Raw genomic sequence first — 17619 nt, forward strand, 5'->3', positions numbered from 1 at the left:
GTGAGCTGTGCGCTAAAAGCAACTCAAATTAAAATTCTGGCTTGAAGACCAGCTTAAAACTAGGTCTGACCTGACTCCATCCTGTTGTTTCTGTAATCGCTATGCATCCGCTCTGATCACTTCCTTATGAGTGACTGGAAGTGGGCGGGACAGTGACAGCGAGTGGATCGAGCGGAGTGCTGACCTCTTGTGTTCAGGGCTATCGTGAGGCTAAAAATAGTGGTGCTTTGACCCTCCGTTCAAACGGCACAAGACACGGCGGAACAGGGCTGCACAATGTGGATCAGCTGAGCAGCGTGCTAAAAGCAATTCAAGTACAAATTCTGGGCTGAAGACCAGCTTAAAACTAGGTCTGACCTGACTTTGTCCTGTTGTTTCTGTACACGCTGCGCATCCGTTCTGCGCACTTCCTTATGAGTGACTGGAAATGGGCTGGACAGCGACAGCGAGTGGATTGAGTGGAGCGCTGACCTCCTGTGTTCAGGGCTATCGTGAGGCTAAAAATTGGTGGGCTGAAGACCAGCTTAAAGCTAGGTCTGACCTGACTTCATCCTGTTGTTTCTGTAATCGCGTTCAGTGTCAGATTTGATGCTGAATGGTACATATCCCATATATTTTCTCATGGAATCCTATCAGCATGGGTGGAAATAGACCGCATATCACCTCTGTTGAGATGATAGTATTGCCATACCTTTGTCAAGGTGGCATTTCTTTGCAGGCCTGCAAGCAACTCGCCCAAATCTATTTTTTCTATTTTGGTGAATGCACAAGATGGTTCCTATTTAAATTGGAGTTTGCTTATCCAAAGTGGCCACAATACAACCTGGCTACAAATGCATTTGCGAGGATGGGGAAAAGGAGAGACTAGTACAGTGGCATGGAGGGTGAAAGTTATCTCAAAATCGGTACTCTCTAACATGGCAGTCCATCTTCTTTGGGCACATATAGTGGATGACCACTAATATGAGGTACCACAGAGCGCCATGAATTCCTCAACTAGCTACAGGTGCACATCTTATCCAAACGAGTTTTGAAAGACTACAGAGATTTTCCAAAGAGTGCCTATAAGCAGCCTAGCCAACGCTGGGTGCAGGTAAAACGACCTCTAGTCCATGATCATCTATTGGTTGCCCCCAGCATTGGTCATGCAATGAACTGGACAAGAGGGACAGGAATCAGTTGGGTTCTCCAGTGGTGGCTAAAAAGTTGATTTGCATTGAGAATTAACATTGGGGAATATATACTGGGCAGTCGGGAATACTGAGATGAGGAGCACTCAGCAAAGGGATTTTGTACTAGTGACTTTTTGCTGTGCTGACGTCTGCAACAGCTATTTCAGCAGGTGGGTAAACACCCATGATATTAGTCCAGAGCACCGGAGACTTGATGTAGCATTGTTCTCTTATGATTCTAATTTAAGTTTTCCTTGTTGCTCACATATCTAGCAGTCTTGCATCCATGCGTGAAAAGCATGTCACAATGCATCTACAAACAGAAGAAATTATCAGATCTTGCATTTCCATCATGGCACCATGTGGGACCCCGCAATCACCGCCTCTGGGAAAACCTTAGCCAGTTGGGCACATTCCTTCTGGATTGCCTCCCTGATGCCCTTGCCACCCATTTTTACCAAGTCATTTCCTCCAAGGTGGACAACAATGAGGTCTGGGGACTTGAGTCCCTCACAACCCCTGGTTCGACTGATCAGCCATTGCAATTCAGTAATGTGGAGGTCTCCGATCCTGCTCCACCAGAAGGAAATATCACGCAGGGCTGTCAGCTTGGGCTTACGTAGTAGTTGCAACCTGTAGGCTTCCCACTGGATGAATGAATGGCCAACAACCCACATGACCTTGGATGGCATCCTACTAAAAACCAGAAAAAACATAAGTGTGAGCACAGACAGAGAGAGTAAACAACCGTGTACCAGAGCAGCCTCATGAATGTAGTATGACTTTGAAGACCAGCAACCTATCTTTTGTACATTTTTGGAAGACGTGCCCCCCCTGCCTCAACAGTATCTGCTCCTATTCTAAAGGAGTGAAAAGAGTAAAATTTAGGATTGACACCGCTGCCATAAGGACAGCAGTAAAAACGATAGTAAACTGACAACACAAAAGGGAATCTCCATTCAGGTGAATGAATGGAGCGGATGTCACAGTGTCGGGTCGAAAAGTCAGGTAGGATTCCAATCGAGCCAATGGACGCAGATAGAAGCCCTGAGGTGCCCTGAGTTTGATCGCTGCCCCCTTTCTCTCTTGCTCACTTTTGAACTTTCTCAACCAGATCAGTACTCATTCCTTGCTTCACCGAACATCCCCTTACTGTAGGCTGCCCGCAAAGTCAGTTTGAGAAGACACCACCAGTTTGATCACCTTAAAGCCGCTGTAAAAATCCCCAGTGAAAACTGCAGTGAATAGTGTTGTCTAGTAGGGTGAAGTACACACCTTTGGCAGGCTATACAAAAGTAGGCCAGGACTCCATTTTGAGGGGATGGCTGCCATCTTTTTCACAGCCCTTGAGTCTAGCCCACCCCACTAACGCTTTTTAATGAGAAAGAAAATACTCATCTCAGCGACACCCTTCCATTTAGCAAAAAAACATATAGCTGAGAGATGGGAACATGTGCAAAAAACCGACTTGCCCTGCTCCCTAAGGTTCCCCAGAAAAAGATAAATGGCATCTGTTGTGAACATCTCAGGAATGTTACTTGCTTGCAATAAAGACCTATGCTGTGCAAATCACTTCTCATAAGACATCCGTGTGTGCTTTGTAAGAGAAGCCATCACTAAATTCGGTAAGGCGGGACTCCAATCTTCTACTGATATGACTGGAACTCTGTCCTCTCCTTGGCTGCCTACAGATGGAAAACCTGAAATTCCTGCAGCTTGGAGTGAGATGAATAAATGAATGAATGAATGAATGAATGAATGAATTGAGTTTGTAATACCCAAGGGTGTCTTAGCGCTGAGCGGAACAAGACAACAGGAAAGAATACCAACCAGGAAAGTGAGTCATCAGGCGTTAGGGCTAAGTCGGCGGGAACAGCCAGGTCTTCAGCTGCTTCCTGAACAGCTGCAGGCTTCGTTGGGAGTGGAGGGCCAGAAGGAGGGATTTTATAACTTTCCCCCCATAAAAGTCAAAGTCCTCCTGCCCCATTTTACTCGCGTAATTCTCAGGATGTGAACCTTGTGTTCTGTGCTGGATCGTAAGATTCTACTGGGAGTGTACCATGTAAATAGCTCCTGAAACTAAAGGGGGCCAGTACCATGAAATGCCTTATGCATTAGGCACAAGGCTTTGGACAAAATTCTCCTCTCCACAGGGCGCCAGTGCAGGCCATGTAGTAGATGTGCCACAGGTTTGAATGTTCAAGAGCATTCTTGCCACCGCATTTGGATAGACAGTAGTTTTTTATTGAATATTTTGGAATGCCTAGATATAGTGTATTACAATAATCTAACTTCGACCCAACTAGGGCCAACATTACGGTCTTCTGAAGTTCAGTCCTAATAAACAGAAGTATTTTTTTCAGTACCCGAAGCAAATAGTAGCCTGGTCACTGCATTAATCTGAGCACTGAAGCATAGCTTGGTATCAAAGATGACACTTTAGCCTCCAGAACTGGCTTTGGTAGATCCTCCAACTCCTGGGGCCACCTCAACACATTCCAGATAAGGCATCAGCAGCAATATTATCAATACCAGGCACACACTTAGTCCTAAAAAATTTTTTAAACTTCAAGCAAAGTAAAACCAAATGTTTCAGCAATCTCAAGACAAACTTGCAAGAGGTCTCTGCCGGTTGATAGATTCTACTAACGCCATGTTGTCAGACCAGAAATCCATACTCCTATATCTGAGAATCTCCGCCAATGTAGTCACTGCTACCACAATGAGGAACAGATCTAAGAATGAAACATTCCTAGTGATGCTGCTGTTATGCCAGTCCACTGGCCAGTCCCCTCTACACCAACCAGTGCCTAATATAGCTCCAAACACAGGGCTGCCGGCTGCATCTGTGAATAGGTCTAAGTCGCGATTAGAAACTGGGCATGAAGGTCATATAACAGAGCCATTACATTGTTGCAAAAAAGTGGGCCATATCCTTAAGTCTTCCTTTACCTCGCTTGACAGTCGGTATGGTGATGTATTTCTGTGAGACCGGTAATATCCCCTGCAATGGACCCTGAATAGGGGTGAGCCATGGGAATGATCGGTAATGCAAAGTTTAACTGGCCAACTAGAAATAGATGATAGAGTGTTACCTTCTTGAAGGCCAGCACCATGTCAACCAACTGCCTGAAGGATTGAATTGTCTCAAAAAGAAGAGTGCACTTCTCCGCCACAGTGTCAATTTCAATACCAGGGAAGGTAATACATGTGGATGGACCTGCTGTATTGTCTAGCGCTATTGGTACCCCCAGCTCCATGAAAAGGGAACTCAATGCATTCAGTGCCCAGTAGCATACCCCTTAATCTGATGGCCTCAATACCAGAAAATCATCTAGATAATGAATCACCTCTTTCTGGCCTGTGCGTGAGGTGAAATTCCAATGCAACAAAGAGCTGAACTGTTCAAAATAAGTGAATTACAGAGCACGCCCCATCGGCATGCACTTGCGGTAGTAGCAAGAGCCCGCAAATTGAAATACCAAAAGATGATAGCCCAGCCTAAATGCTGTCTCTATATATATGTTTTTGCCAGCAGAACCCCTAGCCAAGTTCCCATAGCACAGCTAGCAATTGGTCTACTGATGCATACTGCACTGAACATAACTACAGGATGATAGCTTCATTCACAGAAGAACCCTTGTGGACAGAGAGATGATGAATCAACCTAAACTGACCTGGTTCTTTCTTAGGGATCACACCCAGAGGAGAACACACAAAGTCCTGAAGAGTTGGGAATGAAAGGGGGCTGTCTATCCTATGCAAAGTGCCTCCTTCTTTATTTCCTTGAACACCACATCTTGATGCGTACGTGCTGACAATAAATTGTTACAGTGAGGGATTGAAGCCACTCCAAATGCGTGAATCCTAAAACCTGAGTAAAAGCCTAAATACTACAATTTTGCTGTGTCTTCACTTGGTCTTGACTTCAGTTGGGCCATGGAATGAGCCTGGTAGTTTGGACCGGGATGGGCGACTCACAAGTAGCTGCAAAGGTTTAACTCCCTCTTTCCCATGATCCCTTGACTTTTTGCCTCATTTGAACTCTGCATGGAAGGGAAGGCTGCAATTGCAAGAGAAGTGTTTATATGGACAGGATCCTGCAGGGCGCATGCATACCTTCCTACTGAAGGACCAACGCAAGCCCTTCTTATCCCCTGCATGTGGCTGATGAAAAACCTGGTAAAATGGGGTCTTGCTATTCACACTCTCCAGCCATACGTTGACCTTCGCCTGGTCTCACCCAATATCCGGATCCTTCCCTTTTGCCCACCTAAAATCCCAGTCATAAACTAACCAAGCAGTGGACCCATACACATGGTGTGCTTTCGATATCTTACTGTAATAAAATATCATTGAAGTTGTGACGGCTGGCTTCTTCTCTAGCATAACAGATGTATGTATACATTAAAGCCAAATAACCAATTTATTATTGTCTCCTCAACCCTAGGTCTCTTGGCCCTAGATGTATTGTCTTTACCTTCTTTATCTTTTTGTTCACACCCCCTTCTCTTGGATCTTATCAAAGAAAATACATCAGCAAATTCCCCTTTCCAGATTTTTTCTTTCACATCTACCAGGACTTGTTAGCCAAACTTTCCTGGTCTGGATATCAACATGTCTGGTCCCTCATGAACAGCAGTAGAGGCAGAACCCACTTTCTCCCCACCCTGGCCAGTTTTCTTACCTTATTCTGCACCAAGAAACTCCTTTTCTACTGATGGTTGGGGGTCACCTGACCCCTGATGCTGGGCGCTCTGATTGTGCCCAGGGTGTGTCTTCCTGATGGCCTCTGTCTGTAATTTAAGGTCAGCAACGGCTACCATAATGTCATTGGATAGGGCCCAATGAGTAGTTTGGGGGGGGGCTACTTGTCTGCAGGGGCATCCAAATTGGGCATCAATTAAGCCACCAAAAACAATGCTTGCTCTGTGGCATTCTGGGAGTCTGTTAGTTGCCTATGGGACCGAGGGGTCGGCTCCTCCTTAGTGGACGGCAAGATCAATGGTGAAGGGGTAGACTGAAGCAGGGTAGTTAGAGGAGCATTCACTTTCGGGTTCTGGGTTTGGTCACTGTGGGGCTCCACAGTCCCTGATGACAGGGCTAGGAGTTCCGGCTTAATGTTCGCTAAGGCTGCATGTACCCCCTGGGATTCAGCTGCATTTGGTAAATGATTGTTTAGGTTGTGTGTCACTTGGGGTGAGACAGCAGGAATAGGCTGGATTTGAGAACTAGGTTGGGCTTCCACCAGACACTCAATACTATGCTGTTGGGTGTGGATGGCCTGATGGACCTCAGAGATAGGTGCTGCTGGGGCATCAGGTGCATCAGGTGGTGGTGCGGGTAATGCCACAAACAGCATATCAGAGGGGGCTCACGCCGGCTTTTAAGTCCTGCGCCTGACCCGTGGGAAGGCAGCCATGGGGGAACATGGACCGCTGTAGGGGCTCCGCCACAGTACAATCTTCCTCCCAGTCTGACCCCGAATATTCTGTGCTTCCTGCATTGCCCAACTTAGCTAAGACCAGCTTCAGTAGCTATGTAATTTCCAGACACCTACCCTTTCTCTTGCCAACCCAACCCCACTTGGATGCCATTACGGGGTAACAATCAACAAGAACCATGAAACAATTGAAAAATCACGAAAGGCGCAGCACAATACACTACCGCCCCCACCCCCAGCAGAAAAATCAGTGAGCATGAACTGAGCTTCAGAGGTAAATCAAAGAAATTAAGTGAGAGTAAAGGTAGTACATCAGAGGAAACACAACGAGTTGTGAGATGGCTGGCTCAAAAATACACACAACACCCAACTAAAGTCCCTTCTACCCACCGCTTACCTTGCTGGGTCAGACATCCAATTCCCAACGCGGGCACTGCAATTCCTCCCCACCGGGTCAGGACAAAGTGCCTGGGGACAGGTATCAAGCTGTATACCGCACTGATGCTGCAGCTCACTGAGCAAGCTTGAGTAGGCGGAAGCTAACATATTGTAGCTCCTTGGTGAAGAACCAGGTTTCGGATTGCTGCCACCGAAAAACAGTGGAGGAAGTTGTTCTCCTGGTGTCGTTCGCAAGGCCCACTAGATGAACCAATGGGGTAAGAGCAACCGACTACAACTTACCGCCTGAGCCATGAGGAAATATGCGCTCTTGAAGATTAATGCAGTGGGTGCTGTGGTCAGGCAAGAAAAAACGGGACAAGAGGGCAAAAGGCGAAGGGGCCCAGTCGCGCAAGATGTCAGGGGTTAACGAAAAGAGCATGAAGGTCGCCGACAGTAAATGCTGTGTGACTCTGCTCCCACTGAGGTAAGCTGATAGGCAAAGAAAGTTGTGCGCTCAGCAAGGAGTTCTGCCCGGGAGTAAAGTTGTGGCCGAGAGGCTCAGAACATCATGCACTCGGAATTCTACTTTCAAAATTGCCACAGATCTGCTTTCTGTGATGCTCATCTTCTAAGAGTCAGAAGCCAGGGGAGAGTAACATTTATACCCCCCCCCCCCCCAGGTGATTGTGGCAGATGGATGTGATGCACATCCCAGGTGACACTACCACTTCCCGTCACCCCACATATCATGCAGTGAGGTGACAAGGAGTCTCCCTTGGTTAGCATGTCACTGGATCAGGGAAGGACCATTGTGGTCCCAGGTCATTAACACTGCACCTCTCTATTTGTGGGGGAGTGCTCCATCCTACAAAGTGGTGCGAATCAACCTTTAGGTGTTATTTCTTTAATGAGTACAGTGGCATCTAGTTATCGTTTTATGTATAAATCATAGCATTGGCCATGGTAGAAATTAATGTATAACAAATTAGTTGATTGAAATTGTACCCATCTGTGAAAGAAAAAACAACTCAGGAAGAAGTACAGAGTAGCTTGAAAGTTGTCACAATATGACAAATCTTGACAAAATGTGCAAATCACAGAAAATACAAGAAAGTATACTGCAAAGTTTTTAAACTTACCTGCATTATCAGTGCTTGTTCAACATTAAAGGTTCTCCCACATGTGTTCAGGGTGACATGTTTAATGCACTCAGATGGTTGTTATAACATTATAGTCTGCTCTCAAGGGCTTTACCAGTTGTTAAAGGGCCTGATCGTGGCTTGGACCAATAGCAAGGCAGTGGGCCTTTAACAACCGGTATAGAATGAGGCAAAAGGGTTATAGGGCTATTGGAACATTCCACCCACTGAGGACAGTATCTTCTGAATTAAAAAGAAAAAAGTAGAAAGACAAACTTTGGAATGTTGGATCAGAAGGCAGATACAAGCCACTATTATCCCTGAGCCTGAGTTTGGAGTTTTCTGTTCAATGGAGCTCCCAACAGATAGAATCCCTAAAATAACGATGCAAATTTAACATGTAAAAGGTTTGTCATCAATGGAGCTCTCAACATTCCAATGTTTTAATATTCCTAATACAATTGTGTCAATTGTATATACAGAACGTATGGAAATATAGTGTTTGTTTACATACATTTTGAAAGGGTACTCATCAGAAGACTTTTTAAATTAGTTTTGTAGTCAAATACCCATATGTACAATTCCAGAGTTGGAACATGTGGGCATTTGAATATTCCGTTTTAAGTCATATGCAGAGCCTAATAGGGTGCTTGCTATGCCAGAGATCTGGTTGCAGTAGAGACTTAGCATGACATTCATGCTTTCAAGTATTTCGAAGAGTGGAAGGCTTTCAGTTTTGGAAAAGCTTCAGTAGCAGCGGGCATGGGCCTGTTTAGTACGTGTGGCTGTGTGTTCTTGGAGAGATGGTGGGGGAGGACAGGAAGCAGGAGCTGGGTAAGTATTTGAACATGAGCATTCTTCGAGCACACCTAAATGTTGAAATATAGGAAGAAAAACAAGTTATAAGCTTGTGTATATTCATCAACTAAAACATGCGAGCCTTTGGAACAAAATAGTTGCTCTCCCTGAAAGAATAAACACATGTTGGTTTGTTTTCGTTTAAGGTGACATACCGTGATTGACATCTATCATGATAAGCCAGTTGGCGATATGAGAGCAAAGGCCCCTGAAGCTGCTGTGAAAAGCACAGCAGTGTGTTTGCATTTAGGAAAGTGATAAGATAACCTTCCACAATTAATCACTGTGGTGGTGAATGGAACAGAGCAGAGTGGAAAACTCAAACTAAAGGCGGAAATGGGCTTTCACTAGAAAAGCATCTGTATCACATTCGGACAGTTTAAACATTGTCCTCCAGAAACCATCAGCTGTGTGTGTGCTGAACTTGCAAATGAAATACAGCCCACACAGATGTGTTGATATTGTGAAAGATGCCTTCCTCTTGGCCACCAAAGCACTAAATAGTTGTTTACAGAGGTAATTGCCCTGTCCCAGCCCCTTCACCCTGTTAAAGACTTTTAGCGCCCATTTGTTCATGCTTTTAGAGCTGAAAAGGCTTTCTGTCACAGCCATGGTTTTTTTCAGCTGCTCAGTAAAATATGCCTGCTAATCCCATTTCAAGTCACCAGAGGCCTTGTGCGCGTTCGTGGCCTGTGTGCCCTCAGACCAGGAGCGCTTTGTTAATCACACGACCACCCGATGATTGCTGTTTAGCTGCTATTCGATTTGCAAAACAATCACACATTCCCTGTGGGCAGTTGCCAGTCAATGTTATCTTCTCACATCTGTTAAAGTCAACGCACTCGAACATCCTGGAGGAGCCGCCAATGGACCCTGTCATGTTCAACTGGTTCGAATTCAGACAGTCTTGCCTCATTGTGATGTGAGTCAATGAACAACAATGTGTGACTTCACGGCCAACTACATGCATTACAATAAGAAAAGAAGCGCTGACTGCTGACAGACTCACCCGCAGACACATCTCCAGCTCAGACAACTGCACAATGCCAAAGAAAAGGAAATGTGCGTGTGCACCGTGTGCTTCACTGCTGTGTCCATTATTGCAACACAAGCCTGTGAAATGCGATGCTTTGGTTGTACAAGTATTTGAACCTCAGACCAACGGCTCTGAGACTGTTACCGAGGTTGTATCAACACTTTTGAACCAAACAACGTTTTAATTGTGTTTGATGTGCCCGGGGCAGCCATGTTTGAATCTCGACTCTGAGACGAGCATCGGATGGAAGGCTCATAGATACTGTTTAGTAATCACACCAGACTGTCAATGAGGAAAGTCGAATTGCTACTTTTCAACTCCTGTTCAGCAATTATTGCATTTTCGCCATGATTAATTTTCTCCTATTTGTTTGACGAATCGTTCCTGTAATTAATCCCATTCTTTAAGAAGATACCTGAAGTGGTGGGCGAAATTCAGATTATTTGCTAGTTACAAAATTTTAGGAAAATTATAACAAATTCAATGTGATTAGGCGAAATGTAAATTCATTTAGTGCTGTATTTTAGCACAAAATGTGTCCTTGTGCCAATTTTTGAGACTAAAAAAGTGAATACAATGGAACTACTATGGATAAAAGCAACTTGCTTTCTAGTTGTTCATTTTGTTGCTGCTCCCCCACATGCTATAATTTTGCCATGAACTGTGGTGTAACTATGCGATATGGCAAACATGGCGCAATTTGGGGAATTTCGCACAAGTGTAACATGATGTTCCTGAAATTACAGGAACTACGCTTGTCTAATTCAAGTTTCGCCGAAGCTTAACTGTGTTCAAAGAGTGTCACATATGTAAGGCGTTGATGGCAGTATTCTGAGGCAGATGATACTAGAATATTAAGGAACAAATTGAGGCTCCAGATTAAAGTACTTAGGAATGTTCTAAATGCCTATGCATCACATCTGTGCACAAGATTCAAAGCATCACACAGAGTCTCACACAACCCCCTGATCTACTGCGGTGGTACCAAAATAAGATAGCCAGGATATCGTTTGACAAAAAATATTGTGCCTGAAAAATAGTTTAGAAAAATAAAGCTCTGTTTGAGTTACGACTAGAATGTTTACATCCACTGGATGATATTCTTTCAAATGATGTTTACAATACATTACTTATGTACATTACTTATGTCAGACAGTGTTTCTATATGGAATGTCTGATATATATAACCAAAGTGTGTCCTCTGAAATCACACTACATCTACACATACACACATTTCCAAACTCACATAAAAACTGGAGAATATTGAGCACTACAGGGCTGTAAAAGTATCAGCAATTTGCTATACAAATGTCAAGTTCCAATAGTAATTTCTAACATGGGACCCATTGTACTCTTTTCATGGTATGGTATCCGGCAACTCAGGAAATGCAATAATGTTTCTAATCATATGAGTACACATGTATTCTTGTCCTTACTGTTCTTAAATAGTTTTTAATTCTGTAAGGAAATTGCTTGCCCTCCTGACGCAATGACAAAGCTGTACTTCATCGCCTTTGGATCAGCCCTCACATATATTAAACATAAGGAACAGATTGATTTATTTTGTTTCAACAGAGTAAAGATGTTAAGTACTGCTTTAAAAATGATTTTTTGCATGGGACACAAGACAAATATTTACACCGGTGCAAGAACTGACCAGATCGGGGCAACAAAAACAAATTCTCTGGGCTTAGAGCCATAGGAAAACAATGGATAATAATGCCACTTGCTACGCTTTTGTGTGGTGTAAAATGATTTTTTGCATGGGACACAAGACAAATATTTACACTGGTGCAAGAACTGACCAGATCGGGGCAAAAAAAACAAATTCTCTGGGCTTAGAGCCATAGGAAAACAATGGATAATAATGCCACTTGCTACGCTTTTGTGTGGTGTAAAATGATTTTTTGCATGGGACACAAGACAAATATTTACACTGGTGCAAGAACTGACCAGATCGGGGCAACAAAAACAAATTCTCTGGGCTTAGAGCCATAGGAAAACAATGGATAATAATGCCACTTGCTACGCTTTTGTGTGGTGTTCACCCCCCTCTGGAGTCTTTGTGGCTCCAACCTAAAGCAGAATGAATCCCTTTGGACCACCTTCACAGAAATTCACTCACTCACCCACTCACTCACTCACCCACAACCCCAAACTAATTGTAGGCAGTTTAGGTCATTCTACCATTGGCCTTGCAATTCTGAATTGTTATTGGGGATGTCAAATACATATTTCTGAGGGCACACTCCTAACCAACAATGTTTGCAACCACCCCGAAGTGGAGTTCAGTAGTGTCCTGCTCCAGGTGTGAAGATCCGATTGAGGAATAACAATACTTAGCTGCACTCAGCATGTCTGGTGAGTGATGGCATAAAGGCGTATCACTCTTTATGCAAGGAGGCTCAAGTGGGATGCAGCAATCAGTTTCATAAAACCTGTTACTCCAAAATTTAGACCAGGCATAAATTGCACTTGTTTGAAGAATTCCATCTGTAACATGCTCATTTTTCCCTTCTTTGGATAATGGCGTACAGAATGTTGCATAACGTTGTAATGACGATGAAGCTCAAATGACATCTGAAAGTCTCTTCAGTTTACTCGTAAAACAATGGGGATCTGTTTAGAAGCAGTATTGTTCTGCGCCCACCATTTATTTATGTCAAACAGTTCTAGAAAATTACCTTGTATACTGAAATTACGAAAACACCAGTTGACTGCTTTTTAAAGTGTTTCTCTCTCTGGATAATTCAGTCACGTTTTGTCTTTCATCAAGACGGGAAAGTGGAATTCGGGCTGACGTGTGCAGGCTTTTTATGCCGGCACACTTTGTAATTTCATGGAAATGCTTTTCATGCTGAAACATTTTTGCTTAGCATAACATGCACCGCGCCGCTTCTAAATGCATAAATACTACTTGTCAGCATATCCATTCTCCTTTTTATAACCTCCTCAAATATTGGCCCATTGTAGCTGTAGGTTGTGCTACAGTAGGGTTTGCGAATGTTGCCCCAGTGCACATTTTTGTGAAGAATAGACGGCTTCAAAAGCCTGTACAAGGCAAATGTTTACATTTATCTCGCCTGTGTTTGAAATGAGCTTCAAGGGATTGCTGTAATTTTAGCAACTGTGCTTAAATCATACTTGTGATGATAGTCTGATTACCATAATGACACCAGTTACAAGACAGAGGCGGTGAAAAGCAAAGCTCTCTGTGAGCCTCCGGCGAAATAATGGTGGGTTGAATATACTCGAAAAACTAGTAATTGAGATGAGCATTGTGTATCTTACTTCTCCAGAGGCGTGTCACGAAACAGAGTTCATTGTAAAACAGCAAATAAAGTACACCTTCTCAGCACTTCTTAAAAAGATCGGTAACCTTATTTCCCTGTCTTTTTAGCATGAATCAATTGATTTACATCTAGCTTTGCCCAATTTACATTTGTTTGAGTGGGTGCTGGTGGAGTGATAAAGTTGTTACTATGTTATTACATAAGCATGAATAATTGCACATAACATCTATTTCACAAGATTTTTATTTTTTATTTTAATAAAATATAATTTCCATACAGGTCTGTCTGGACTAGAGTGTAGCGTATTGTAAGAAAAAGCCTCTTTTTGCTTGGTCACCTCATTTTTTTGGACTAATGCTGTTCTTTTTTTTTCTTTGTACACTGGGACTCTGCTAGCCAGGCCTCAGTGCATGTGTTCTGAAGCCTAAAACATGTTGAACTTGGCTATGCTCCTAATTGGAAGATTTAACATACCTATAAATCCCTAGTATATGGTACAAAATGTAACCAGGGACTTTATGTTTAATGTCATTAGTGGATTGCAACACATATTGTGCCACACTTAAAGTGACATTGCAAAACATAACTTCAGGCCTCTTACCAGTAATGCGGCACTGCATGTTTAAACTGCAAATTTGACCTGCCAAAATAACCCATTTTGATAGGCCTGAACCCTTATTAAAATAGTCATGACTCACCTATAAGTAGGCCTAAATGCCCAATGGGGCAGGGTTCATGATATTTTAAAACTGGACATATACAGTTCTAATTTAAAACAGGCCCAGAAGCTATTTTCTCTTTCACAGTGTGAGCTGTTCCATTGAAAAGCATCATGATGCAATGTTATAATTAAATAATGTGCCTCTACCTAGGAGGAACCAGCTAAAATCTTCGTTGTTGTACTTTTTACTATATTTATCACAGGAATTGTTAATTGGTAAGGTTGGATTTGTAATAAATATTTAACGAAGGTACTGAAAAAAATCACCTTCAACCTGCATAACACCCATAGAAGCCCATGTGCATGAGCTTCCAACTATCACACCAGAGATGAGGTGTGAAATTGGTCCCAGAGTTGAGACAAAGGCTTTGGATGTGGAAATTTGTGCCCAGGAACTTAATTAACTTCAAAGAGGCCTACCCTATCCTAGGTAGATGTAGCTAACACTTGGGCCTGCCCCATTATTTTGCGCCACAACCCAGTTAGGTACCATTCTTGGCGGGAGAGGAGCTGCCCCTAAAATCCATTTTGAATGACCACAGATGGGGATTGCTAATTTCCTTGGGCACACCACTATGTTGGGCACAGGAACTATGCACAGGGAGGAAAGGTTCTGCCATATTTGATTTAGTGCACAGAGGAACTGCTGCAAAAGTGGGTATGGTTACCCCTGGGTACTTTTTCCTTGATTAGGGAGAGGCCACGAGTCACCCCCACCCACAGGCCAGTTCCAGACATAAATTTGGCATCATTTAACACCCTCTTAAGAACACTACTGGACCTGTGGAAAACAAAAGAAGGATTGTACCTGCTGATTAAACATGTGAGGAGATCCCCAGGGGCTGTACCTGCTCCCATTTGTACCCAGGACAAAGACGTAGGCTCCAAGTGGCAGTTAGCTGACCTCGAATTCAGCTACAGGGACAGAAGAACAGCAAGACGACAACTTTCCTGGAGGATCCCAGGAGACCAGTATCAACCGGAACTACCACAATCCCTGTTGGTGGCTTCTGTTGGAATGCCTCCAGACCCCCTTAGGATCTGGAACACTTTGCTGGTAACCGGGTGTACTCCTCCTGCCTGAACCAAAAAACCTGTGATTTAGAAACTGTTATCTACCATTTTCCCTGTAGAATCAATGTAGGAATGGGACCAATCTATCAGCTGGTCTTCTGAGGGTGCATTACCGGTGGGCCAGACTTCACTGCAGCTCCTGCTATGTTTTTCTCCATAACAGGAATCGGATTCAGCAGGACCAGCACCTATTGTCATCCAATGGTGTCAAACCATCTTCCTGGCTCTTAGACTCGCACAGCTGAGGAAATACGACTTCTAGAAAGCATTCAAGTGCACAAGTAGAAGTCTCTACCTCGAGCATAATCTGATTGATGTCTACGGCTTCTTGGATGTGAACTTCAGGCACTTCCCACTCAGAGCTTTTTCTGCCTCCATCAAGGGCTTCACTGAGACCTCGTCCTTTGTCAACCCATCATCGACAAGCCTGTCTTCAGATCCAGCCTGCAGTCTTGCCCCACTGAGGACTCTGCCCTCTTGAAAGTTTTATAAGTGAGAGGTAACTTTTCTGACCGGGACCAACCTGGTGCTCGTATCTGGCCAGCGCTACATCATGATGAGCCTCAATCCTTACCCTTGTCCTAGTCTAGCATAACCAGTTGTCTACAGTTGGTGCTTCGCAATTTTCTTAAGCTAAGCATGTCTGCTCTGTGCCATAGCTATTAGGGATTGAGTCTGGTTTAAGTTACTGAACCCTTTACAGGACCTAACAAAAATAGTGCCATTATTACTGTGGTGAATTCCCATCCACCCCGATTAATAATCCACTTTCTCACACTTATTGGTGGGGAAAATATTTGTTCTTAGATGACCCAGTTTGATAAAATCTGTCTTGAAAAATGGTGCTCAGTTCTGCTTCCAGCTGATGGTAATCATACCTGCAAGACTGGGTGGTGCTATAAGAGTGTGAAAGATGGCCTTAAGTCTACCCTGCCACATAATCACTCTGCGATTTCTGAAACTATTTAATAGAGAAAACAAAAAAAGAGACCTCTATTCTGAATTCTCATTTTAGGTATACTAGATATTACATAGTTGAATGTATACATATTATATTTCACATAAAACAATAGTCAATGAGAAATTGCACTCCTTGTGAAAATGACAATGGGGAAAAAAATGGCCTATTAGCATATTTCAGTTGTAACCTTAAGTGATGCTAGATTTCGGATTAGAACCTCAAACAAATTCCCTCCCTCTTATTACTGTGATTCCACAACTGTATCCACTAATGTCCAATTTCTGCATTACGTTCACTGAACTGTAATTTCTGCACTGTTTTAGGTCGACACCTAGCTATCCAGGCATTCTAGCCATGTGCACAAACAAGTGTGAAACTGAATATTTAACTACCTTTTGAGGTGATGATGTTTGATATGAAATTTGATCAATTATATTTTCATGGATGGTGTTTATGTAAACATTTGGTTAGTGTCAATATGTTAATTTGAAAAAAATATTTTTATTTCATAGAGATGTTGGAATCCAACAATGTGATCACATTCAGTGGCCTGGCAAACAGCTCCAATTACCATACATTTGTCTTGGATGAAGAAAGGAGTCGACTGTACGTTGGAGCAAAAGATCACATATTTTCTTTCAACATGGCTAACATCAAAGAGTTTCAGAAGGTATTGATATATATATTTGAAGGAGATAATGACAAACCTAAAATGTTGTATAGTAACATCTAACAGGGTGACTGTGCTATTGCAATTTTAACACACTGTACTTTTAATGTATAACCACCTGAGCAATAATTACATAATCGTTTTGACAGGCATGTATTTGCTTATTTGGTTCCCTGTAAAGGAATCATTGTCCATCATCAGATCATAAAATCTGATTTACAATTACCTCATTAGCTGTACATTATATCCACCATCTCATCAATTTGTTTACTTTCAAATACAACTAATGATTATCAAATTGCGTCACCATGTCTCTCATTTTTAGGTTTTGCCTGCACAGCACTAGCACTGCGATTGCGAAATACTTTTGTATTAAAAAAAAACAAATATTAAAAGGGGCTTGGAACCTGCCCAATATATACCTGAACTTACCATTTGTTCATTCCAACATCGCTCTAATTTCCATGCTTTTAATTGGTCAGCACGTCATCACTTCTCATTTCCTGCTTTGCTTGCCTGTCGAAGCCGTGGCATGGAGCTTGGCCCAATTACAGCTGCTGGCCAGTGTGCTTCCACTGGCTATGCACACAAAAGGTACTTTTTAATTAATTTCTTATCGAGCACTCCAAACAAGTGCATCTGCAGCCAGACTTCTCTCCTCCCAGCTTGTTGTCACCCTTCTCCCTTACATCCAGCGTGCCTGCATACTTAAAGCATCTCTCCAGTTGCAAACTCAACATCTTAACATTATGGGCAAATCACGTAATCTCCCCGTGCCTGCCGGCATTTGTTGTTGGTTGCCCCCCCCCCACCATCTCCTCCCCACGACCCCGCTTTTACCATTTTATTTATTTTAATTGCATTTTTATAT

The 17619-nt window shown here is 43.1% G+C and overlaps 1 protein-coding gene across 1 annotated transcript in view; it reads left to right on the top strand.

Moving 5' to 3' along the window:
- Positions 1-17619, top strand: part of SEMA3A (semaphorin 3A) — a 535542-nt gene that overhangs the window by 122993 nt on the left and 394930 nt on the right. The window contains exon 2 of the mRNA XM_086919769.1: positions 16591-16748. Coding sequence (XP_086775895.1) covers positions 16591-16748 — 158 coding nt within the window. The remainder of the gene's footprint in view (positions 1-16590; positions 16749-17619) is intronic.

Source organism: Lissotriton vulgaris, chromosome 1_1 (assembly GCF_964263255.1).
Source record: "Lissotriton vulgaris chromosome 1_1, aLisVul1.2, whole genome shotgun sequence".
In the NCBI taxonomy this organism is placed as follows: Eukaryota; Metazoa; Chordata; class Amphibia; order Caudata; family Salamandridae; genus Lissotriton; species Lissotriton vulgaris.